General features: G+C 47.2%; 1 protein-coding gene across 1 annotated transcript; it reads right to left on the reverse strand.

The window, feature by feature from the left end:
* Positions 1-1,644: 1,644 nt before the first annotated feature.
* On the reverse strand, positions 1,645-25,968 carry LOC135317494 (protein ELYS-like; the record flags this gene model as incomplete). The annotated part of the gene is made up of 23 exons (XM_064473787.1): positions 25,848-25,968; positions 24,388-24,641; positions 21,639-21,819; positions 20,644-20,851; positions 19,257-19,373; positions 18,214-18,298; positions 16,083-16,233; positions 13,510-13,642; positions 13,241-13,422; positions 12,705-12,766; positions 10,471-10,561; positions 10,294-10,383; positions 9,987-10,131; positions 9,122-9,237; positions 8,261-8,354; positions 6,657-6,780; positions 6,471-6,527; positions 5,111-5,257; positions 4,172-4,359; positions 3,856-4,000; positions 3,648-3,761; positions 1,853-2,000; positions 1,645-1,766 (listed from the first exon to the last, which is right to left on the reverse strand). Coding segments are annotated over exons 1-23 (3,075 nt in total), but the record flags the coding sequence as incomplete, so codon positions are not given.
* Between the last annotated feature and the right edge of the window lie 749 nt (positions 25,969-26,717).

Genomic DNA, 26,717 nt, shown 5'->3' on the forward strand with positions numbered 1-26,717 from the left:
TGCGCAGTGAATTAAAATCACACTGTACCTTTAAACTTAAGCGGCGGAGATAGAGACCCATGGAAGAAGGGGGTGCCCAGCCAGGTCAATGATTATGTATTAGAGAGGTGCGGTGTGTTAACTTCCATGTATGAATGTCAGAAAGGAACTATGGCAGGTGTGCACGCTTGGAGGAATCATCCCCTGTTCGTTACATTTACATGAATGTTAATAATGGGAGATAAACTAACTGACTGACCCACAACTGTGTATTACTGACAGCTGCTTCCAGTTGGTTCTTTGACTCAAGGCTTACCTGGCCCACATCACTGTTGGATCCTGCGGAGATGAGCGTGCCGTTCTCGTCCTTCAGGAAGCTGCTATGAGACCAATAGGCTAGATCAGAAGCAAAGCTTTTCCTGTGCCCTGGATTCCTAGGGTCATCTACGCTTGTGCTGTCGGTGTTCACAGAAATCACACACCTACTTCCTGCATCCCTCTCTCTCTGTGTATTAACATTACAATTGTAGTATCAAACTACCAGCGATCGGGCTTTCACTAATAAGTCGTGGTCTAGTCTGGGTTTAAACCAAGTTCAACTCAAGGCACACCACACCCATGGCTGCTGTGGGATAAGCCTGCTCTTGAGCCATGCCGGGTGATGCACGGCCCAGGAGTGAGTGACCTGAACCAACAGGCACATCAGGAACCGTCACCTGCATTTTTCCCTCTGCCTCACGTATGGGTCACCCACACAGCTCAGTGCATTGGAAAACGCTTTTTATTTGAGGAACAGCTGTAATTCAGAAGGAACCGCAGAACATTTCTCTCCGAGCATCTCAAAGGCACTCATTATCGTGACTGCTTTGGTGAGAACAGCATTCCTGCGATGGAAACCTGCAAGTTTTGCACAGAAGACAAAAGTACCAACAACATAAGAAACAAATGCAATCTTACTACGAGAAATTCTATTATTTCATAGCATTTTCCGACTGGCCTAGGCTAAGACGTTACAAGCATTGCCTAACAACTCACAAGAGGCTATGGGCTGGCTTCTGCCTGGAGCTTGCTTCTTCCCCACCAGAAGCTATTTATGGTTGGTTACATGGGAAGGGATGAATTGCAGCAAATAAATGGAGTGCGCTGACAACCCTGAGAGTCATCTTCCATGAGAAGGGGTTCTGATGGGGGATTAAACTACTTAGTTATCTGCGGCCTTATTTGCACGCCGGGCATGTCCTTATAGTACGATCTGCCCAAGGCCTTGGTCTTTTCTCATGGCAAAAGGACAGCAGAGAAGGGCAGTAGTTGACCTTCATTGCCCTCACGGCCAAACATACCAGAACTGGGGTTGATTTGGCCACAGCACCTGTAGGAAACTCATCTGACAGCTACTGGCCTCTCTCCTGCTCTTTATCGTTCTGCCTATTTTTAAGTAAAAGAGGCAGAAACAAAGCAGAAATGTGTCAGCAAGTGGGAAGAGATCACTATTTGATCACACAATCAAGTCTAGCAAGATGTGTACACCAATAGCTTGATGGTAATCAGGGTTTTAGTTTTAGCCATCTTAAATTCTCTGAACACATTTACCATAATATAAACACATGTATTTTGCATAGCAAACAATTATCATAACAGAAAAACTCTCTCTCAACTGGGTTTCTGCTCGTTTCCTACCCATAACTCTCTAACTTTGGCCAACACACGACTGCTGAAAGGTGCCCTTGGATCCACATTTCCTGCATTAGCTGGTTTTGTTACTGTTGAGATTGGCTTTGGTCTTGCAGCTGTAAAGCACGAGGGAAAAACGATCAGCCTTGTGCAATCAAAGCGATGGTTAGTTGTGCGTTATATTCCCCCCCTTAAAAATTACCTTCTCTTGGTCCGGACGAAGGCAGGTGGTAAGGCTTGGCTCTCTCTACAGCCAGCTGCCTCTGACCTCTAGGAAGGGTCTTGCCGTGCTGGGCTGAGAGAGAATTTCTGGCAACTGCTCTCTGTCTCCAGCGAGGAGCACAGTCGTTCTGATGAACGAGAAGCGTAAAGCAAGAAGTTAAATGTTACAAGAAGTTCATTGCACGGAGCTGTCGGTGCTATTTCGAATTAGGGAATATGTTTCCTCTACAGGTGCAGTAAAATACACCCCCTGCACAGAGCGGCAGCCAGTTCTGCCCATCAGCGCACACCAGCTTCACCCGGAATTTTTAGCCAAGCGGAAGGAAGACTAGAATAATAGCAGAACCTACAACTTTAAGTTAAAACCATGCCGGCACCCTGCAGAACCTCATTCTGACACGCTTGTCAGCACCCACAAGCTTCACATGGCTGACAAAATAGTGCCTTTCCCTTGTTTTTCCTGAAACGCCGCTGCCCCAGGTGACTGAATCTCCAGGGCAGCGGTGGGTTACGTTGGACAAGAGGAAGTGAGGATTAAAATGAGGAAGAGAAAGCTGCCTACACACCCCTTCCCCCGGGATGAAAGCTTTCAAACGCAGGACCTCAACCTTCCAGAACCACCCCACAAGTTTGCTTCCCTGGGAAACTATGGTTCTGGAAAGCAGCAGATGGATCACAGAACCACAACAGAAGTTCCCATAACACAGAATTTGACCTGCCTATTTTGAGACTCAGAAGTTAGGTAAGACTTTCTGTCCAAAAAGTGGTAAAACGAAAGCTGTGGAATTTCAGACCTCACGCTATAGCTTGAGGAAATAATAAAAAGAACAACCCATGATGCAAACGTTGCCTGTGGGTTGGCACCCAGAGTTGCCTGCGAGATACCAGAGATGACATACAACACACTCTTCATTCCACAGTGACCCAAACAACCTCCAATCATCCGAACGTTCCTACATAACGTACGTCCCTGAATATCTGAATGGTAAGAGTGGCTGACAGGAAAGATACTTATTGTGCTGGTTTTGGATGAGAAGGGGTTAATTCTCCTCACCGTGGGGGGCGGCTGCCTTTCCGGCTTCCCGCGCTCTGCCGCGTGGCGGGGGGGCGGGTCTGGGAGGGGCGGGGCCATGGTGGGGCGGCTGACCCCGACTGGCCAATGGCACGTTCATTCCATACCATGTGACACCATGACCAGTATATTGAGGGTGGGCAGTGGCAGCGCAGAGGCGGCGCGGCGTCGGGTCGGTGGGCGGCTGCGGCGCGTGTGGTTTGTTTCGGCGGTTCGTTCCCCCTCTCCCCTCCCTTCCCCCCTCCCGCGGGGCTTTGCGCCTCTCGTTGTTCTCCTTTACATTGCATTTCTACTGTTGTTTCTTTTAATTTTAATTATTAAACTGTTCTTATCCCACCCCACGAGCGTTACCCTTCTGATTCTCTCCCCCATCTAACAGTGGGGCAGTGAGCGAGCGACTGTGTGGGGCTGAGCTGCCGGCTAAACCACGACACTTATTTAATCCTCAGACACAAACAAACTATTTGACGTGGAGCCAACAACAGCCTGGAACACAGAATTTCCAACTTCACAGGGTCGCTTTGGAGAAGTGAAATTTTTTGTTCAACTTTTAGGTTCAGCTGTAACGAAAGGTGCAGATGCTTATTGCAAGTATTTCAAAGAAGGGTGTGATAAAGAAAGCAGGATTCTTATTGAGCACTGTTAAATCTAGTTAGTAACCCCTAAGAGAACCTTGCACACTTGGCAGAACTTTTACGCTTACCATGAGATGAACGTTCATCGCCTGGTTCAGCTGTGGGGCTGCCGTACAGTTGGCACGCTGCAGGTGCCGGACTAAAAGAATCTCATGAGTCCGTAAAAATTTCTCCAAACACTTCTATGAGAAATAACACATTTGAAAACATATATGATGACCCTGCCTCTTCTCTTGGCAAAGACGGGGTTCAGATTTTCCTCTTGCCCACACTTACTTGTTCAGAGTCTGTGAAAGGCAGCCTCAGGAAGTCTTCCACTAGTCCCATCTCCCGACAGATGTCATACATGTCTTTTAATAGCTCTTCCTCCTTTAACTGAGTGGTGTGCTCCTGCAGCAGAGCCCAAGCCTCCGCCATGCACCTGTAGTTAATTTTGTGAGACGTAAAGGCATATTAATGGTATCACCAAAAAGATGCCCCCCAGATATTGTGCTCAAAGTTCAAAGGAAGTGTAGGGGATTGTGATTTCTAGTGTTTGTTCTCCACCTCTCACAGTATTTGAGTGCCAAAATGGTGGCAGATATTTCTTTACCTATTGGACAACAGCACAGTGAGGAAAAGCCGCACTTCGCTACAGCTGGAGGCCGAGAGCTTCATCACCTGCGTGTATCTGAGGGCTCGCCTATGCTCTCCTTGGCACATGAGGGACTGAAGAATTCGCACGTCTTGCCACGACACAGGTTTGGTTGCAGTTGGTTCAAGCAGCAGGGCCAGGGAGCTCTGCAGAAGGTAGAGATCAGGTTTCTTAAGATATAGAGACACACACGCGCACAACAAAACGATTCAAAAGTGTCTTCAGTGAGGGTGAATCTCTGTTGAATAAACTTAGATGGTGACTAATGAAGGGCTTGGTACCGGACAGGTAAATATAAATGCTGAAGTGTCTGCAGAAAAAAGATATTCCGTGAGCCGTACAGAACAAAGGGAGTCCTTTGACAGGAGTGATTCACACCTGGCCAGGATAACCAAATCTCCGTAGGCAAACATCACCTCTCGTAAAGACAAGTCATTCTCCCAGGCAAACAGGTTATATTAACATTGTGACGGGCAAAGAACAACCTTCAGCATCAGAGGGAACATGAATTAGATTGAAAAGTCACTTTTGCGGTCTTCTGTCTCAAGTCTTGCTGCCAGGATGGCAGTTTGAATAGTTAAAGTCCCCAAACCACTGCTGTTGAGAAAGTGCTCGACTGCTCTGCTGAGAACAACCTGAACAGACGGCTTTGGCAAGTCACACGTCAAGCATTAACGCTGACTTCTTCATTGTCTTAATCCATTTCCTCTCAACGTAATTAAAACCAAACTGCAGACCATCACGTATTGCTGAAGGTGCTGCTGAAGCAGCATTACAAAAAAGAAGCTTCCCATGTTTTATCACCTGGTATCAGCTAAGCACCAGGGTTTTTACATCATTTGATAGATCATAGCATTGTATTGCAATGTGTGCCCAACTAAACTGTCACATGCTTACTTCATAGTCCTTGTGGTCTAGAAGCCAAAAACCTCGAATAAGCTTAACAAGGCCCGAAGGGATGGCAAAGGCAGCTGCGAAGGAGTTGACGGAAGGTTCTGTTTTGTTCGGAAAGGGATGCGTGATGTCTAGCAGCAAGTAAATTGTCTGATATCAAGTATCTAATTAAGGCTAATAGATTTGCAAGACCAACAATTTATCACATGAAATAACATTATTACTATTGTTAATAGAATATTAATAGATAATAAAAGGAAATAAGAATATCATAGTGGTAGGACGCAGAAAATACTCATGTATTAGTCTTGCCATTTTATGCTGTTGCAACCTGAAGATAGTCAGGCCCTAACAACAAAATTGCATTCTGAATAAATAACCAGAAAGACAGACTCTCTGATTTCTCTAAGGCATTCAGAAAGGTTGCCTTTCGATATTTAAACAGTTCCGTTGGAAACACAGGCTCCCTCTTTAGTCACTGGAGCCACCAGCTGGACATTCAAAACACGAGAACGGCCAATGCTTGATTATTAAAGCAAACAAATTCTACAGCTGGTTTCTTCCCTCCTTTCCAGCGTATATGAAACAACTGAAATTAGGGTGTCCTTACAGCACAGCTTAGCTCTGCATGATTAAAACTGGATTTAAACCAGTATGTGGATCACTCATCGGCAGTGTCACTCTCTCTTTCTGACAGCTGTTTTGGGGGGTCTGTTCTCATCAGAGAGCTCCGGGGTGCAACAGCTTTAAAGCCCCTGCTCTCTAGGCTCCCCTCTCGGGTCAGGCAACACACAGCCAAAGCAACACAGTGTATTTCGGCAGCTTAAAAGTTCAGTTTCTGCCCAATGACTTTTCCCTTCTCTCTCTCTATTATTCTGTGTGCCCGCACTTGTAACAGCACAAAAGCAAGCCCTCTTAGCTGTGCTGGAAAATGGATGATTTCAGCAACATCAGGTCCTGGTACACCGCTGTCAGAAATCCTTTTGCTCTGAAGCAGCACATTCTAGTGCATCGCTCGAGGAAGCAGCTGTTTGCTACAGCTGTGGGTGCTTCAAAAATGAAAAACAGTTTACATTTTGAGACAATCTAGGGGAGCTTTCTACCTTTAACATTGCTTAGTAAACCTGTTTTCTCACATCAGAAAAGACTTTGCAACAAAACATTTTAAAAATTCCTAAACAATCCACAGTACAAAGAAATCAAACAATGCTTCTGTCTGCGACTTAATTCTTAACTACACGTGTTCATCCGCAGTGCGTTTGAAGCACAAATTAGAAAATGCATCGAACGCGTAGGTGACAGACATTTCAGACCCCTGATGCGCGTATACTGGAGGTGTGACAGAAATAACTCCAAGGGATACGATTGCATGTTTGTGGCTTTCTTCAACGCCTTCTAGCAAATAGAGCTCCAGCAGTGCCTGGAATGAAAAGGTAGAAGCTTTTTAAAACTCCTCTCTTTGAGAAATCATTGGCTTTGGGGGAGGGCTGGGCTGGGGCTGGGGTTTGTGGTGGTGGTGGTGGTTGTTTTCAGGGAACACAACACTCACCTGTAAACTAGGAGGTGGGTATTTCCCAGTTCCTCCTTCCTCTCTCTGCCACATCTCCTCAACTTGGTCTCCCAACTGGGAAACCATCCCATCGATCATCAGGCAGTCAGAGTCCCATTTGCCTCTGGAACAAAACGTAGCGAGGATTTGACAGAGGAAAACACTAATTGCAGCCTCTCGGTGTCACAGATTTCCTCCAGCCAAAACAAAACCAGCTAAAGCTCCCACGACTCCAGGAAAGGAACAAACAGACAAAGGCATGATCATGACTTGAAGTAGACTGGAAAGAAATTTCGGAGTCAGGTGAAAGGTGCTCATTAGATCCTAGTGAATTATTAAAGGAGCTCCAAATAGGAATCCAAAAAGCTCCCTTATTAAGGGGAAAGTTGCAGCGACCTTTTAGTTTTCAGTTTTTCTTTTGTGCCGCATTACTTGTAATACAAGGGCAGTGTGAGCAAAGCTACCCCAAACCTCATGCCCCCAGCGGGAGTGTTCCCACGCACAGCGGTGAGACCACAGCACGGCAATGTCAGGCTTTGGTCTCAGCACCTCGCTTCTGTTACTGAAAAACAGTCACGGTCAGAAAGCTGAGCCCGCAGCTGAATTCTGGTATCACCTGAAGCAGCACGTTTGCGCCTCTGCACGTGCCATCACAGTGACGGAGGGCTGGCCTGTGAAACACTGCATTCCTCAGAAGCCCATCGCAGGCTCCTGCGGGCTGCGACGCCAGCCTTTCATTTCCCGAGGAGGACGAGCAGAAGCAGCACGCTGGAGGTGGTGCTTCTAAGGAGCCCGTGAGCCTGTACGAGAGTTACCTGAGAAGGACGCGCAGGAAGAGGAGCTTGAAAGCCAGCGCCTGACATAGAGCAGCTTCCACCTGGACTCCTCCTGCTGCACCTTGCTCACGGTGCCACAGCCACGGCTACTTGAGGACTTTCTTTAGGTTACAGAACAGTTGCCAAAGAAAAATCTGTTCTCACCTAACCCAAGGCGCATCACCATTATGCTCGTGAGCCAGCCCAGGAAAGGGAGTTCCCGTGAGGAAGGGGCTTTTATCCAGTAGCCAGGAGAGCGCTGGCCGTGCCAGCTGCATGTGACTCTGCCCATCTCCTTCAACGACACCGCGGTGCTTGGGAGTGGGAGATTTGGGCCAATCCCCTTATCGCCATCTATCACTGGTCATTGAGAGAGATTATTTTTGCTTTGTTTTTTGTTTTGTTTTATTTTTTTCCTAAAACACGCTTTCTTCTGTGCCCAGAACAATTGCTCTGCAAAGGCCGTGCCTTGCTGACCTGGCCGTGACGGATCCTGTCCTCACCACACGACCTTTTCCAGTGGTAACAAATGACACAGAATTGCCAATGAATTACGTGCACGTCAAAACAATGATGGTACCAACAAAGGGCACTAAGCAGAGGTATATATCAACATTTCAACACGGGAAAGGAACCTCTCTGTTCAGCAGGACACACGCATCACTCCAGTCAAGAGTGTTGCCAGCAAATTCATGAAGCGTAGCAAATACAGCTGCTGATGGAAAAGCCACTCGCTGCCGCTTCTGAATTTGCAGTGGAACTGCTCTAGAGCTTTCCTGCACGTCCTACCTTGATAAACGCTCCAGTTGCTGTCGATGACCAGCGTAGTAGCTCCGAATCAGAGGATAATTGTAGAAAGGTCTAGAGAAACGCATCTCATCACCTACAGGCAATAAATAAGAAGTAAGTTAAAGAAGTCATATCACATTTTCAACCTACAGTTTTTGACTAAAAAGACAGAAGAACACACAAGCTAAGCATCAAAAGCACAGGCCAGCCTCCGACTTTGAAAGAAGCCCAGCCTCCTTCTGCCTTTGCTAAAAGAGACCTACGACACAGGAGTCAATTCCTCCTTGTCCTAAGTGCCATTTCAAGCTTACAGGTGATGTAGCATCCAGAACATGTAGTGTCAGCTGAAGTTCACTCTAAAAAAAAACCCCCAGTTCTCAAAGGGAATGGGTTTTTAAACATGTCATGTGAACATGCGTAAGACAGTTAAGGCTGACAATAGGATTTATAACCCATCCAAATGATGAACTATTTCCAAGGTGTATTTTTTCCTCAAACAATCCCTAAAAAGTTCAAAACACGCACGTCAGGCTTTTACTGTAAAATCAAGCATTCCCGTGTTGGTGCTTTAGGAGTTACTTGTTTACAATCCCAAAGATTTCAAGCTGTGGGCACGAGCAACTCCCTCCCTCAGAGGCTTAGTGCTGGTTCTGAGAAACACCCCGGAAAGAAACTGCTTCCATCATTCTACACGACGCAGTTGAAAAAACAGTGAAATCTCAATTTCAGCAGCAGAACTTCAGCATCTGCTGTCACTGAACGGGCACGACTTGGTATCGATGAAGCCTTGACAAAACCATGGGGAAGCACGTGTTCATAGGAAGCACTGACTGCTACAGACGCGTGACAGTTTAGGCTTACCTGAGCCCTCGGGCAGGAGGCGGGACCCACAGAACCAGAGGACCACTCGTGCATACAAAGCTGCGAGGCTGGTCACCGCCAGCTTATTTGTCAAGTCTGCAAAACATGAAAAGAAGCTTAAGAGGACTGTTGGTGTGCAATTTCTTTTGTTTTTTATAAAGCTCCCCTCATTGCACTAAAGAGAAAGTAGAAAAATAACACGGTAGAAATCTTTGCCTGTGCATTTTTCACTCCGTATCACGTCCTTCTCTGAAGTAAAAGCCCACAATCACAAGCAACCCTTACAAAGAAGAAGATTCACTAAAGGTTTAATAAAAAAAAGTGAAGTTGGAACTACTAAATCCACTCATGGATAAGGCACCTGTTCTTCACGTAGCAGAGACGTTTACTCTAGCAAAGGGATTTTCTCTTTTCTCCTCAATATGCCAGGAACAAGTTCTAATAGAAACAGCTACAGAAACTCAGGCAACTCACTTTACATGTTACTCATTTAGGCTTCCTCTCTGATTTTAGTCATTTCCAATCCAATATTTGCATGCAATCACGCACTGCTAGCTGACAATCAAAGGGAGTATTTGTCACAGTGCCACATCCCGTTGCTGTAATTTCAAGCCGGGTGCTTGCACAGCTCCTTGCTGACCGCAGCCTCCCCACCCACTCGCACCAGCTCCCCAACAAACTCTTGCCCTGAACTCAACGCGCGGTAAGTGGCAGCCCCAACCCCTCCATTTAAGCCCCTTCTCCCCGCTACATCTGACTTTCTGCCAATCAGCAAAACCAACAGAAGCTCCTCTTTCCACAATTACAGCCCCAGCATCGTTCCAAATCTTCATAAGACATACCAGAGAGTTAGAAATACTGTGACAAACCTTCTCCGGCGAGCTCTTGTGCCTCTGTTAGAAAACAGTTCAAGACTGTGCTAAGGTTGCTCAAAAGCAACTGGCGGTGCTGCAGAGCCTGTAACCTCTGCGGGTCAGTGGAGCTGCAGGAGCCGTCAAACAGCGCAACACCTTTTCAAGAACAGGTATGAAATCGTTAGCCTACAGAGCCATTGCAGAGTTTCAAAGTGCACTTCCAGATCTGCGGGCAAGACCATCTACCAGCAGATCACTGAATGAGCTCAGCTGGAAAGACTGATTCTAGGTTTGCAGCATGGCTGCACTAGTACTCACATATGTCATCAAATTCGTGTTGTGTATAGATCACCCTGCTCCATGTCCAGTCAAGGGCAAACTGTAAATTAGCAGCAGAACTTGGCTGCTCTTTAAAAAGAGAGAACAAAAAAGAAATGAATCAAGAATTCCAAACGAAGAAACCATGCAACATAAAAAAAACATAACAAGTCTTACCTTTAGATGTCCAAAGCTTAATGCAGCCAGTCAGAAGCCCTACAGAACCTGTCTGGGCAGCAGCTGACAAGACCGCGTCTAACTGCTCCTCCTAAAAGTAACAGGCGAAATCAAAGGAGAATCCTACCTGCTGTCAACATCCAAACCACCAACAGTAAGTGCTTGTTTCTAACCCTACACTCACTCTGGCATCACAGGCTGGGCTGCTTGTTGCTGTGAGGAGCACATGGAATTTTTCCCCTGACACATCAACTTCCCAAAGGCTAATTCTAATCTTTATTTGCATGCCTCTGCATTATCCTCTCAATTTACTGCGTTCCAATTAACTATTCCCAGCAACGTGCCCTGCTTATACCCATGGCACATGGGGTGCAGAGAAGTTTGCCATCAGGAATGCGCGAAGGGGACAGAACAAACAGAACTCTGCAACGTTTGCATGGAAGCAGTGAAGCCAAGATCAAGCAGCTTTCCAGGCTATGAAGACATGAAGCAGTTACGACACCCCAAACATTAAGTTGTCATTTCCCAAAATGACAGAAAAGAAGTGAAACATTGATGTTCTAATAGGTTTCAGTTTTAGGCGCTTCAAACACTGTGTTCTAATGCCGTGGCGATCCTTCAGAAGGGCAAAGCACAGGCAGGCACAGACGTGCACTGTTAAGGAGTAGCTTAGTGCAGCTGGTGTTCTGGTACTTCTTCCAGGTGAAATGAACATAGAAACATAGAATCATAGAATCCTTAAGGTTGGAAAAGCCCTCCAGGATCAATGAGTGCAACTGTCAACCCAACACTACCATGTCTCCTAAATCAGGCCTCAAGTGCCACGTCTACATGTCTTTTCAATACCTCCAGGGATGGTGAGTCCCCCACCTCTCTGGGCAGCCTCTTCCAAGGCCTGACCACTCTTGCAGTGAAGGCATTTTCCCTAATATCCAACCTAAACCTCCCCCGGTGCAGCTTGAAGCCGTTTCCTCTTGTTCTATCGCTAGTGACCTGGGAGAAGAGACCAACCCCCACCTCACAACAGCCTCCTGTCAGGCAGCTGCAGGGAGCGATAAGGTCTCCCCTCAGCCTCCTCTCCTCCAGGCCAAACAACCCCAGGTCCCTCAACCTCTCCTCATGAGACCTGTTCTCCAGACCCTTCCCCAGCTTTGTTGTCCTTCTTTGGACACGCACCGGCAACTCTATGTCCTTCTTGTCCCGAGGGGCCCAAGACTGAGCCCTCATCAAATTGTCCTTTTTAGGGCTTTTGCTTTTTGTTTGCTTCTTTCTTTGGCTTTTTAAGCACATTCACAAGTATCTTTCCCTTCTAAATAAAATCATCACATTCAAAGCCATTTCTACACGTTCGAATACACACATCAGATTTCCATCTTTTTCTGAAAACCAGTCTCAGACAAGGAAACACACCGAGTACGACTTACGGTGGCAAACAAAACCCCAAACCAAGCTTCTTGCCCCTAATTCTGAGATTTGTCTTACTCACATTCACAAGCAATTCCTGCTCAAATCCCTAACAAGCCTCTGAATGATCTAGTCTCAATTCAGCAAAGGGTATGACAAATTTCTGCATTTCCCAATTATTTCCAACGTGGAGCTGACATCAGATCACCCAATCTGAATGGAAGAGCCTACATCAGGCTTGCAAAAGAAACAGCCTATGGGCCAGGCCAACCTGCCAAGACGTTCATGTTAGCTACCACACTGTGCACAAGGGCTCTTTGCCCCAACGCACCCCCACAGATCTGGTGAGGAATCCAGTAGAGAGGAAGATGAGGGCAGGGAAAGACTGCTCTCCCCTTCCTACCAAGTGCTCCTCTGCCTGAAGGTTGCTCTGAGGGAACGATGCTTCCTTTTCTCCATTCTGTCCTCTTTTCCCAGCTCATCAGGGATCAAAACCCGAACTCAGGACCACGCAGGCAGTTGCACTCATTGATGAGAGAGAAGGAACACCTTTCCCCGACTTTCTCTTCCTGCTCCTACAGCAGCGCTCTCTTCCTTTCTAGACATTCAGTCCCTGATCGTGCTTCAACGGGAGGCAACGGTGGGTTTACACTCCCAAGAGGGGACCTCAAACATTACATTTGATAAAACTGGCAGGGTACAATTGCAGTTACGCGTGTGGATGGGCAGGAGGAGCATTAAATGGTCCCTGACACCGAAAGCAGCGCCATGGAAAGCTTAGGAAAGCTCCATCCCTTGACATTCTCCATAAAGACACAGTAAAAGCTCACCTCCTTCTGGAAGCCGCTGCACGTCACATGAACAACTCCAGAGCTCAGCAGGCACGTGCCATCTGCAGAGACAACGAACGTTGGACAACATTCCATACTCTCACCGTGATGGTAGCACCAGTTTACATTTTTGTCACAGCAACCTCTGGAAAGGTACAACTGAGTACCCGTTTTCCTCATGACATCACTTACAGCCTTTTTTAGAAAAATAATGGCTGAGTGTAGAAATTTTACCTCCGGGGCTATCGAGGTGCTGCGCTTTGAGCTTCAGCCCAGAGTCATTTCATTTGATCTCCAGCACCACCTCACGGGCTGCGTTACAGAAGCACCCAACCCCCAGACCCAGCCGCCTGTCAGGCAGGTGTCACAACAGCACACACTTGGTCAGTACAACGTCATCACAGTTGGGTGGGTGGGGGGTTGGGGTGTTTCGGTTTGGTTGGGTTTTTGCGTGACAAACAGTGACCAGGAGAACCAATAAATGGCATTTGAGCTCGGTTTAAGCTTATCACTACTCAAAGCCGTGTAATACCTACCAAAATTATAGGTGCTTGGATGAAAACACAGCTCAGGTTGTGGGTAAGAAGGAGGAACTCTCCAGCTTAGGCTGCGCTCCTGCACCACAACATCCAGAAGGAGGTTTGGAGCAGTCGTGCTTGTCACAGCGTCCAGTGACCACAGTGCAAAATAGGGGCAGTCCTGAAGGGATTCTTCTGGCCTGAAAGAAAACAAGTGCAGAAGCTAAACGCCGAGTTTCCAGTGAATTATGGGGAGGGATACTGAAACCAGCTTCATAAAAACCTACCTTAGTGAGCCTGGCTTTTGAGCCTCATACCAGCAGTCAAAGTCAAATACACCCAAATAAGTAGATGGTTTTCCCTGGCCGCGTGTGTTCACTTGCCAGCTGAAGACGGAGACACTGGTGTCAGGAGATATGACTGGAAAAGACAAGACATTGTTTCTTATTGGGAGAAAATACAATCTATCTGACATTTTCAAAACATCACTTTCTAGTTTGGCTTCATTCTGTTACGTCACTCATGAAACACAACACTTGACTAAGAAGAATTTTAAAAATGTACACCATAGCATCACCTCTGTGATAGGTTTCAGTCATGCTGCCCCTCTTTGCAAGTTCAACCTGTATCCGTCCTAAGACAAACCCAATACACAATTGTCAGGTAATCAAGTTTCCCATACAGTAAGAGTGCATCAAGATGGTTAGAAAAAAAACAAAAACCAAAAAACAACCCACCACCCTAGGAAAACATACATTGCTGCTTTTAGAAAGCATACAAATTCTTGTCGTATACACTTGATCACTCAGCTGGCATTATTAATTTCCAGATTCGACTCGATTACAGGTGTTACGAATAGCTCCTTTCCAGCACAGTCAGAATGAAAGAACACAATTATCACACAAAACAAACACCAAAACCCAACCCCAACAAACAGGAGGTTGGAACAAAGAGTTTAACATCAAACATTGACCATGTTACACTCGGGTTCTCTCAAGAAGTGGCATGGTCTGTCGTCTCTGGGGAGAAGGCATTCTCCAGATGTGAGCAAAGTGGGGGGTGCATCCTTTACCCTGACAGAGCAGGGAACCAGGAGACAGGTCATTTGGCAAAATGGGTCTCTGTTCTCTGCTGAGTTCATCAGGGCTGCTCAGGGAGCCTCCCACGCTTTACTGCGTGTCATCGTGAACTTCTGTGCCCTTTCACTTGTGTGAGCCGCTGAAACTGCCTTTAAAGATGTCAAGTAGTTTCATAAATCAGAAGCCAGCTTCCTTTCTAACCTCAACCCACATCCAACAGAAGCTCATGTGGGCATACAACTTGAATAGTTTCTGGATAAAAGCTAATGAGGAGCCATCAGAAAAATGACAGGCATTTTTCCATGCCTCAGACTTCATGAAAAGGGGACCGAAAGGGCTTTTTTTGTTGGTTTTGGTTTGGGTTTTTTGGTGGGTGCGCCTGTTGGTTGTTTTTGACAAGGTTTTAGAAGGCCCTCTCCTCAGAATCATGCCACAGGTGGAGAAAATCCAAAGGGGTTTTCATTAGATTTTGACACGCTGTTGTTAGAGGATGGCACCCCAAAAGAGGTGGAAGCTGCCTCTTCAGGACTAAGACAAAGCTAATAAACACAAATAGCCTAGAAAGTCACGCCAGTGTCGTCTTTGTAACAGCAGACATAAGTTAAGGCCAGTAAGAAGAGAGGGAAGGGCATTCACACACCCAAACAAAAGGCTGTGAAAGTTATCACTGCAGCCGGCTCAGAGATGTGCTCAGAGCATCACTGGATGTGCAAACCCAGAGATGCACATCTCATTATTGCAAGGTAATGAAAGACACCAGAGGAGTTTTAACTGTCGATCCGGACAAGGGAAGCCAGAAGCTATTGCTTTAAGAGCTTGTAGGTGTAGGAACCTATTAGACACAGAGAGGGCAAAGTGCACAGGCAGATCATAGACTCGTAGAATCATTTAGGTTGGGAAAGGCCCTTAAGATCATCAAGCCCAACTGTAAACCTCATACTGCCAAGCCCACCACTAAACCCTGTCCCACAGCGCCACGTCTGCACGTCTTTTAACTCCCTCCAGGGATGGTGACGCCACCACTTCCCTGGGCAGCCTGTTCCACTGCTTCGCAACCCTTTCTGTGAAGAAATTTTCCCTAAGATCCCAACTAAACCTTGTGCTCTAGACCCTTCACCAGCTTCGCTGCCCTTCTTTGGACACACTCAGCACCTCAGTATCTTTCTCGTAGTGAGGGGCCCAAAACTGAACACAGGATTCGAGGTGCAGCCTCACCACTGCCGAGTAGGGGGGGACGATCACTGCCCTACTCCTGCTGGCCACACTATCTCTCATACAAGCCAGGATGCTGGTGGCCTTCCTGGCCACGCGGGCACGCTGCCGGCTCATCCAGGTGCTTGGGGAAGGTATCAAACAGACCTGGCCCCAGGACCGAGCCCTGGGGAACAGCACTCGTGACCGGCCGCCAGCTGGATGCAGGTGCAGGCATAGGTTGGAAGAGGGGAAAAAAGAAAGTTGAGGGAACATTCCTAAGCAATGGAGGGGATGATCCTACTGTTCAAAGACGAGAGCTGGAGGAATAAAATGACTGACAGGTGTTATAGAGGTGACCCCACCATACATCGCTACAGCATGTCAGCAAGCATTGAAGGGAAAAATAGGGTTTATTTTAACAAGTCCCACAGAACCTAAGCACCCAGTTTTTCCTTTGAAATAAGCCCAAGAAGTTAGTCTATACAGATACTGAAGACTTTCAGGCTGTGGGTATGGAACAGCATTCACTGCTTGGATGCCAAAGCCATTTAGTTTAGAACAACCAAACACGGGCATCAGGAACAAACCTTCATCAACGCTGCCTTCTCTGTCAATGCAGTTGGGAAAGATTTCTACAGCCTGACAGCTGAGTAGTTTGGCCTTGCTGCCCTGCCCTCTCAAGGGAAAGGCTCCACCTGTCAGATCCAAACTGTACTTTTCAACACAGGATGCCAAACCCTGCGGAAAAAATCACAGGCGAGAGAAAGGTCATTCTGAGAGAAAAGCAGACATTATACCTCAGTAGGAAAGAATGTCTATGTCTAATAGAACCTGCATATTGTACTGTATCTCTCCCAGGCGCTTAATCTGATGGCAAAGAGAAACTACAGCTGACAAGCAAGAGAACTGAGTGTCAAACCGTAACGGGTAAGTTTGGTCGTAAAAGCTTTGCACATTTTCAGAACTGAGCATTTCCCTCGCATTACTGGTTCTAAATGTGTTTTGCAGAATTCCTTGCACCATCCCGGTTTCTTCACAAACCTACGTATTTATCTAGAAAGAGAGATCTGAAATAATGCCATACATAGGCATGCAAAGCGCTTTGCTCCATGACTTGATCACAGAACTGATGAAGTTAGAGGAGTCACGGCCTTCCAGCAGCCAAAGCTCTCTTGCGAGGCATTATCTATAGGCACACACCGCTAGAGTGAAAGCCCATCCCTCGGGAGTAGCCATGAGAACTTCTTACTGAGTCACACTCTTCTCTCAAACCACGTCAGCTCCTGCCAGCTCCTCCTCTCACCTCCTCAGGGACTAAAGGGTGAAATATGCCTCCCTGCCTTCACCAAGTGCAGCCAACAGCAAAACAACCCGGCGGACATGGCATGCACGTGGGCAAGGCGTTTAGGGGCACGAATTCCTACAGAGTCAGCCAACTACTTTGAGACCTACAGAAACTCCAGCAGGATTGTGTGGAACCTCTGAGACCACCAATTGCTAAGCAAGCATTGACTGAAATACTGTCTTTCCAAATACAGCACTTGGTCAAATGCTCTACCCTACAACACATGGGTGTGTGGATTGTGGACAAAGAGCAGCTCTACAATTAAAAACCAACCAAACAAAACCAAAAGCTAAGCAGCTAAAAATCTCCAAAAACCTACCAGAAAATAAAAAAATTGCTTGTACCTCATTCTACCCAAGTTTCCTAAAGTTTCAGAGCTCTAGAAGGAACTGGCATGAGACAATCCATTCTCGTATGACCTGATATGTTACATTTAACTCACCTACTCTGAGAACAGGCAAGCTTTCTCTTAACCATTCTAGGAAATACTACTAATAAATATCAAGGCTGTAGAGCACAGATCCTCTCCTACCGCACCTCAACAGGAAAGACATGCTCTGAATTAAGATTACTTTCCCATCAAAAAGATTTTGCAAGGGTTTCAGGCGTAACACTGAATAAAATTATACGTTCTAAAAACGCGTCTTCTATCTGTTAGATAACAGAGAGGTAAGGCTAGTTCATCTCTATTTTAAACACAACCTCTTTGGAGCCACTTCTCAAAATTTACATATACTTTTTTGACCAAATCAGACCACTCTTTACTGTATTTGCGTATTTTGCTGGCTTCAAGAGCAGAGTTCGTAGGTAACGCAGCCAAAAAGTAGAAAGAGTTCTCTTTAGAGCTACGAAGTTTCAGGACCAGCACCGAAGAGACCCTGCAGGTGAGCGTCCTGTGAAGTCCTGCTGACAGAGCTCAAAGGGAAAACAAGAATTTAAACCTGAAGACCGGAACAGAATAAAGCTGTACGCCCGTGTTTTAAGGAAGGGAGACAGACAGAACCTTATTCAACTCTGCAGTTTGGTTAAACAGAGCTACTCAAAGCCCTGTCTTCTCTTCCTACAGGCCATTCACTTGGTGTTTAAATGAAGAATCATTTTCTTTGTAAAAGCTGCTGCCTCTTCAGGAACTGAATTTATACGGGCTCTTTGCAGACGGCCCTGGCTGGAACACACGACACGGCGGTATGAAATTGTACGACTTCTTTTCAAAAAGTATGGACAAAGGCCGTGCCCGGGAAGACTCAGCAAAAGATTCTTTCTTTTTAAGTCATCTCTGAATTGTCATGGTCAATATTCCCCCTGCCAACTTCACTGATACTCCCTTAGGGAAAAGGACTCTTTCCATCCTTTCACAGACGTGCACGTCTTACCTCGTACATGGCTTGTCCTGAAGCCAAGCGCCTCCTGTCTGCGAACGCTAACTGCAACAGATGTAAACTCACGGCATCGCCTTCACTGGAAAAGGTACAAATGGTGACATTTGGTTACAAAGCTGCTTTATAGTCCTCGTTACCCTTTCCTTAGGTCTAGGCTGAGGTTTCCTGAATAGCACTGTCTTGCTGAAAAGAAAAACAGCCCTTCCCAAAACCTAAGAATTGGTCACATTTAGCTGCTAAACCACAAAGGAGGAAATTTGGACACTAACAGCTTCTGGGGCAAAGGCTACCCATACAATCTGGAAGCTTCAAGATGTTCTATGGAGTAAAAATGGTTGGGAACAGTTCTTGGCATTGAAGAGCTCGCAATCAAAACTGCTTTACAGTCAAACTGAAAAAGATTGCCACTCCATGAGCAGCCGAGCTGAGTAAATAGCTTGCTGATGCTGAAAGGGGCAGATCTTTCTCCCCTTCCCTTCCCACCAAAGCTCCAGTCCCTCCCCTGCACACACGGCACCTTCCACACCCTCCTTTCAGTCATTAGCCCAGCAGGAAACCACCGACTTGGCTGCTGAGCACCTTCCCTGCCAGCCGAGCTGAGCTGGCTCACCAAGGCTCAGGCTGGCACCAGGGAACCGGCCATGCTGTCACCTCCTCCTTTAGGGGCAGCAGGCTGGTGGATCCGCACCGTTAGTGCTCTGGAGCTGCAGCCTCCACTGCGCTCCATGGTATTTTCATACCACGGTGTGAATATCAGGCAAATCATGAAGCAGTCATCAGGAAACAAAGGAAGCCATTGAAGAATGCCAGCACAGAAATAGAGCCACTGTCGCTTTGCTGCCTTTCAGCAGGGAGGAACTAGTAGGTCCCTCTCCATCCCTGTTACATCCTGTACAAATCGCACCGTCAGCCCCTTCCATACCGGAGAGAATCTCCTGCACGGCTAATTCAACAAAACAAATACACGTGGGTCAACTCTAGGTGAACAAATACTCAAAAAAAAAAAAATCAGTGGCCGATAGTAAGCTTTTATTCACCTTTCTTGCGTCGACTGAACAGCCCACAAGTAGCAGCAGTTGCGAGGATCGTGCTCAGGCTCTTGAAAAGTAACGGCGCAGACAGGAATCCTTCCTCCTTCAAGCTGACAGTGGTGCCTGCAGGGTTAACAAAAACAGAAAGCAGGTGAGCCTGGTGGCCCTGCCTGTTTGTAGAAGGGGAGAAGCATCTTCTGAGCAAAGAGCCCCTGACGTGCTTCTCCTCAAGGCACAGAAGGTCACGCTCCCGTCTCAAACAAGGGCGTCACGGGAGCGACTGCTTTTGATGCAACAGCCACGAGGTGAGGAAATTACTGTCCATCACGGGCAATAACCTGGCTTTATCTCCTCCTCTGCCTGCGGAGCAGGAACATGAAAGATTCCTTCAGCTGCCAGGCAAAAGATTCTTCCTACTCTTGTCGCCTGCTTCAATATTGAACTGAAAATGCAGCCTCTCTTCTGCACAAGCTGAAAACAGCGCCAAACACCAGTAGTGTCTTGTTTCTTTACTTGGACTATCTAAAGCCTTTCTCCTCCAGACTTCTGAACCTTCTTTGCACCTTCACAATCTATTCTTGCCACCTCACTATCCCTCCACTCTCTATTCATGCCGCCAATAGTTCCCGGTGAGTCACTGCAGATTTGCTTAAGTGAATCCCGATCTGAATTGGGTCAGATATTCCAGGGGGGATTGCTCTTTGGCAGAGCTGAAATCATCTCCCTCATTTCTCTGTTGCTTATCCCTTGACATGACCCTTATTCCCCCTCCAAGTGTTCCAAGCAGACTTTCATTCCCATGCATCGCTGCCTTGGCATGGGTCAGTCCCCTCTTTTGGTCGAGGCTGAAATGTGGGAGAGAATGTCTTTTCAGCCACAGATCAGCTCTTGATCCTTCACGTCTCACTCCTTTCAACCGGGACGCTTTGAAGAATATGATCACCACAATCCCATCATTAACATACTTCAGCCTTTCAATGGGTGCCCTCATTGCAGGAGCTGGTTCTGAGAAATAATGTCTACAGTCTCTTTCATTGAAACACACACAACTCCTGCTGTCACTGAATACTGCTGGTGGAACAAACTGCCTTATGGAAAGCAGCTCTCTCACACCCTGACTGCTTGACAGAACCCAGAGAAGGGAGCTTTCCGCAGTTCCTCAGCCCACGGGCACAATAAGGAGAACAATCCCAGCCCGCTGGGCAGAAGGCGGCCCACTGAATCCAGGTATGGCTCAATGGTTACTTCAGAAGGGGATTCCTAAACAGGCCAAGATTACACTCCACATTTCCCTCCCTGAAAAAGGGCTCTTTAAATTAACAGACTTCCTCCTCAAGCAGAGCCTTGAGAGCCCTGCACCTCCAGGCGTGACCAAGTGCAAAGGCCGACTTACTCCCACTGCAGAGTTTTCATATTCCACAGTGACAGGGAGCCGTCGGAAAAACCCACGGCGAGCTGGTTGCTTCTGCTGATGTAGCACAGGGTCGATATTGCTGTTCCTGAAGGACACTGTAACTGAAGGCAGAGATGTCTCCCTTCCCCGGTCACCATTTCTCTTCTTAGTGGAACTCCAGCAGCAATTCTGGTGACAACTACTAGAGCTACACGCACAAAACCACACAATAAAGGAATGCGTTATGCCATTCAGGTTGCATTTGAAACACTGATGTGACAACATGTATAAACTAATGCTACCGTCCCCGGCAAAATACCCATTGATGCAATACTTTGTCTGCTCTTCCCATTTTGTACGCACTCAGAGCACATAGGAACTCTCTGACTGGACAGGTATCCTCGCTCCTATTTCAAAACCAGGTGAAAGCGTAACCTCCATAGACAAATTCTTCCTGGGCTCTGCACATCAGCAGTTTGGGCCTCATGGTGAAGCTACTTGAAGTGACACCAGCTCCCGAGGCCACTCTTGTAAGAGCAAAAACAGCGTATGCAATCCGAGTACACCAAGTACAGGTTCCGTTTGGTGAAATGCAGGGATTTTGGTAAGGCATATTTACTTTAAAAAACAAGCCTCAACTTTGCCCCAAGTCAATGAACAGAAGCAGAAGAACATTCCCAGGAAACAGGGCACGTCCGACACACCTTCCTGTCAGGCAGCTGCACCGCCTCGGATGGTCAGATTCCTACCCCTCACTGGTGAGAATCACCGTGACAGAGGGACCCTGGTGGGAGGGGGTATTTGTAACCTTAGGAGGAGTATGAAGCCACTCCCATTTTTAATCCTTTCAGGGCCAGACGATGTCAAACCACCACCTGTCATCAGCAGCCATAAACGTCTGCACAGCAGTAGCTTCAAAGTGGGATGCGTGTTGTTGATTTAAAAGACACAAGTTTTCTTACTTTTCCGTTCAAGTTTAGAAACCGCAAGCTCACCCGATGGTTCATTCTCCCTCTGACTGCAAGAGAGATCATCCAAACCAAGGTCCACCACAAGCAGATGACCAACATCTGTCGCCACCGCTGCCACGCCACAAAACCCTTGCAGAGCCCGGTGCAGGTGCCAAGGCCTCGCGCTGGCTCCTCCGGGGTTAGTTATGGGCTCTACAGCAGTTACCTACAGGAAAACTACAAGTTAGTATTTAAGCTCTTTGACGAGCTTTGATAGAAATCACTCAAAAGTGAAGCCAGAATCAGCCCATCAGAAGCAAGAAAGTAAATACAGGGTTCTCAGACTTAAAAACACAGCATTGATCCCAATTATATCCAGACAAAACAAACAAACCAACCAACCCCCAAAAATGTCCTGTACAAAAATCCGTTACTGCCTTCCGTTTACGGGGTTTCCTGCAGGGATTTCGCTGAGCTCACTCCAACTGCAATGGTGCAGTCTATTATCACAGCTTACCAAGTTCCATTTTCTACTTAGAAACCATTAACTCAAAGACAACACAGAAAATCCGTTAAATGCAAGAAACTTGACCGTATTTAAGGGACTGGAGTAAGAAAGGCCAAACTCACTCTCGCTCTCCCACGGCCCCCAGCCCGTCAGCACTGGGATACAGCCCACGCCTTCTTTGCCAAACAGGTACTAGGGCAAATCTCGGCTCTCAGTCAGACGCGGCAGTGGCCAAGTTGCAGGGGAGACACACCGCTGCCACGGCAAGGGAGTCTTGTTACAGAGAGCGGAAGGGAGATACCAGCTTAGGGAAAGTTACACCAGTCCTCATTTAGAATCAACAGAGCAACCAGGGAAAGCAGAAAAGTTTTCAGTGCCGAAACAGCGGCAAAAAGCCCAGCAGCTGGTTCGCCAAAAGCCAGCTCCGGCTGAGGAGACGCGCACGCTGCTCTGTAACACGCGGAGCCGCCTGCCAGCAGCTTTAGTACAAGGCCCTGATGAAGACAGACCTTTCCGCACCTGCAGCCCCTCCCGGGACAGCCCTGACTGCTCCAGCAGAGACACCAGCACGTGAGGGCTCCTGCACTAAGGCTCCACAACAAAAGAACACGGGCTGCCCTTCAGCCTCCTTGCATAATGTCACACAGTGACACCAGGGAGCTTTACATCAACAGCAACCTGTTACACGACAACGGAACAGAGCAGTGAGCACCACAAGGAGTCCTTTTTTTTAATATATTGGGTTTTTCTCCCCAGAGGTGGGGAAAAATTGACCAAACCTCGAAGCCCCAAAGTTCTCTCCTCTCCCGTGTCAAGCACTTGCTGTGACTGCGCTGCCTGGCAATCTGCTACAGAATTTACCTTTCCCCTGGGCCACAAGAATTCTACTCCTAGAAGTGCCCGCAGTATTTGAGACAAATTTATATTGTTTCTGTCATGGTTTCAGCTGGGATAGAGTTAATGTTCTTCACTCTAGCTGGTATAGTGCTGTGCTTTGAAATTAGCATGGAAAAAAACCTGTTGAGATAACACACAGATGCTTAGGCTGTTGCTGGGCTTTGCACGCTCTCCTACACTGCTGCCAGCTCCTTCTGGGAAGGAACGCAGAAATCCTGTCTCAGCTCCCTGACTCTGCATGCTGCCCTTCTGCCTCACACAAACCAGCAAGAGTGGGGAAAATACCATTCCAGAGCTCTGAAACATGCAACCCTTATAAACCAATTTAATACCATTAATGTTTTCAATTCAGATTTGCTTTTACAAGTCTGAATGACTGCACGTCTATGTCAGTGCACAGCTTGCCTTTCCATCTCAAACGCTGAGATTTATCAGGACGATCAGCAAACCCACACAGTGGAGCACCAACCCAGCTCAGCTCGTTAGAAATCACCACCACACAAACGCTCACTGCCAGCAGTCACACTGTAGCGCTACAGACAAACAAACCCCGCCTGGATTCTAGCAAGTCAAACCAAACCACGCTCTGGAAAGCTGAGTAATACGGAAGTATTTATCTGTCGCAGATTCTAAGGTGGTAAAGACAGAGGGAACCTTGATGTTCCATTACCTTAAGGTGACTCTTGTCTACACTCAGATAAGGAGCCGAGGGGAAAGGACGTCATTTGAGTTTATGGGTTAGAGAAGGCAGGGAAAATTAGCAACGTTACACCAGAGTATCCCACCGGCACAAGCACCATATGCAATAAGCAGAGGTTCAAGGGCTTCAGGCTGAAAGTCAGTCTGTAACCACCTGCCAGGTAACGCAGTGAAGCCTGTTTTTTCCCATCCTAAGTCAACAGAAAAATGTGCTTTGCTCTGAAGTCACCTGCTTGCTAGTCCGAGACTCCTGGGAATGTGCCGAAGTCAGCTACAGCACAGCCATGGAAGTCTGAGATGTTTTAAAGACAGTATTTCTGACATAATGAACCATTCAGGACATGTATGTTACCAACACTTGAAAGGCAGGGTGAGGACGAGTTCTTTGTCACTCTGGCTAAAAAAAAAAGGTAGTTTTCAAGGCCTTTTTGTCAAAGTGGAGAATGAGGTAACTACGTGCTCTACTGTAAAACCAGAAAACTTGTTTGACTCTCTCAGCAAACTCAAAGGATAACGGTACCGTTAACCCCACGATTTCACATCAAGGTGCTCTCGACTGGACACTCTGCAGTGACAGTATGATGACACAATAGAGAAAATGGACGTCCTAGCAAAGAGACGCTCCAAAGCTGCTCCTGAAACAGCGTTATGCAGCACCTGACAACGTTTCCCCCATTAAAAAGCACCTACCCTTCCTGGCAGAACTACTGCTGTAACCACGCTCGATGTTCCAGGGTCGTACAGGCAGAGAACACTTCCCTCTGCTTCTCTCAAGCCAACCAGCAGCCCCGTTCCCGTCTGCCAGGAAACCTCCTTCACCACGCGGATGGTGGGAGGCTGCTCACGGGCTCCACTGAAACGGTGTGCAGAGAGCCGCTCTCCCGTCACAGCGCTCACGACCTCCAGCTGAGGGCCACACGCCAGCCAGGCCAGCCCATCTCTCCCTGGAAGAAGAGAAAAGGCTGGCTAAAGCAAACTCCCAGGAGAGGGTTGAAAACAACGGGAAAATCACAATCACTGCCCCTTTGCTTCAACAGAAGTACCTCACAGAGCAAGAGAGGCTTACCGAATTCGGGTCGATTATTGAAAATCACCCACTGAATCCTCAACCAATGCATCGTAAAATGAACCACCTTATTATTTTGCATTTGGACTTGGCATTCCTGCACTGAAGAATTCTGCTTGTTTGGGATAAAGATTACAATAGATTGGTCTCTAGTCTTTATACCATATTCAGCTTGGTTTTGCTAGAAATCATCTAAATACATATGAGAATACAACTCCTAAAGCATAATTCAAATATGGCAAAATCTCAGCCAATTCTTTTCTAGTTGACTAACTTTGCTCGACACACGCCCACTTTGGGCAGGGATTTGGACTTCAACAAGGAATTACCTCAAAATGGGCACTGCGGGAGCCAATTTCAACTTTTACACACGCTGATCACAGAGAGAAGTTAGCACATTTAGTTTCACTGAACTACTTCCAACACAAAGGGAGTATTAACTCAACTACTGCACTTACAGTCACACAGAGAGATTCTACATGGTCTCAGCAGAAGCCCGGACACCCAGGCAGGCCCCCGGCTCTACCTTCAGATCACCGACAAAGTCAGCTACCTCATCTGCTCAGCCGCTCTCAGCAGCTCTCCCGGGACACTCCTCTGCGTCCCATTAAATGCTCTGCAAACCTGGCTGCAGCGCCTAACAGGGCTTTCCTCTTCCTTCTGTTTTTAGTCAGGCTAGGAAAGAAAAAGCAGGGGAGGCTGCCTCTCTAACACTGTGGGAGAACTAGTTCTGCACGGGATGTTATGATGGTACCAATAAATACAGCCCAAAACCACACCAGGACTTTTTTGAAAACTGCCTTTCATTCCATTAGAAGTTGAGGAGGGCTCACTGACTTGCCCGTGTTATTTTAATAGCTCAAGACTGGCGCAGGCTGTTGTCCTTTCAAAGTTTAACTCTACTAATGTTTTAATGTTAACATTTTTCATCATTTTGTCATAGTTCATCCTTTCTGTTCTCTCAAAACCTGACGCACCTGAGCAGCACCAACCTGACACAGCTGATGCTGTGACCCCGTGCCTCAGGTCACCTCCAGGCAGTAACAACTTCACAGCAAGACCCAATTTCGAGGAAAAGGCTCACCTCTGGAAAACCGCCCACGCAGCACAGACCCTCGGGTGAGCTCATCTTCCCCAAGAGCCTGAATGGTCACCTCGGGAAACTGCAGCAGGCTGCTCGTTACCTGAGCCGCGAGGTCTCGCATTCTTCACTGTGAATAGAGAAGAAAATGCAAAAAGAGGCTCCTGACAGCCATCGACATTTTTCAGATTGACAGAACTTTCATCCCTTTGCCGTGAATAATCTCCCGGCCACCTCCTGCGGCTCTTTTCCTTAACAAAAGGGCACTCAGGACAGGTTTGGATCTCACAGCAGAGCAAAAGCAGAATCCTTTGCTTTTCTGATGCCTACGAGATCACCAACAAAAAGGCACGCAGGGGTACTGACAGGATAAACAACACGGGAAAAAGCCCAAGACACTGGAGTCAAGTCAAGCAAGGCGGCACGAGTCAGAGAGTGAGTTTTGCATTAAAAAGCTCCAGAAAATAAATAAGAAAGAACAAGTTGAGAAATTACATGTTTGAGCAGAATCACATCCAGCCAAGTCAGTGTTCTGGGATGTCACCGTTGACTGACATGTAGTACATGAAAGTCAGATTCAAAGGCCAACAATGTTACGGGCTTACTGAAGGAAAAGCTACAGATACGGTCAGTCGCAGCTGCAGACGTGATGTCACAAACCAGGTTCACTTCAGTGCCACCAAAAGAGAGGCCTTGCTGCTGCCCCCATCTCTCCATCTGCTCCTTCCTTCTGCTCCTGTATCCCTGTGCCTTCGCTTGCCCTGACCTGCACACGTTTTAGAGCTCCTTAGGAGCCACATTAACTGCCCAGGCAGACAGGGAACGCACCCACAAGAGCAGAGAGCTTTCCACCAGCTTAGAGAGTGAAACGGG

The sequence above is a fragment of the Phalacrocorax carbo genome, chromosome 26, assembly GCF_963921805.1.
Source record: "Phalacrocorax carbo chromosome 26, bPhaCar2.1, whole genome shotgun sequence".
Classification (NCBI taxonomy): domain Eukaryota; kingdom Metazoa; phylum Chordata; class Aves; order Suliformes; family Phalacrocoracidae; genus Phalacrocorax; species Phalacrocorax carbo.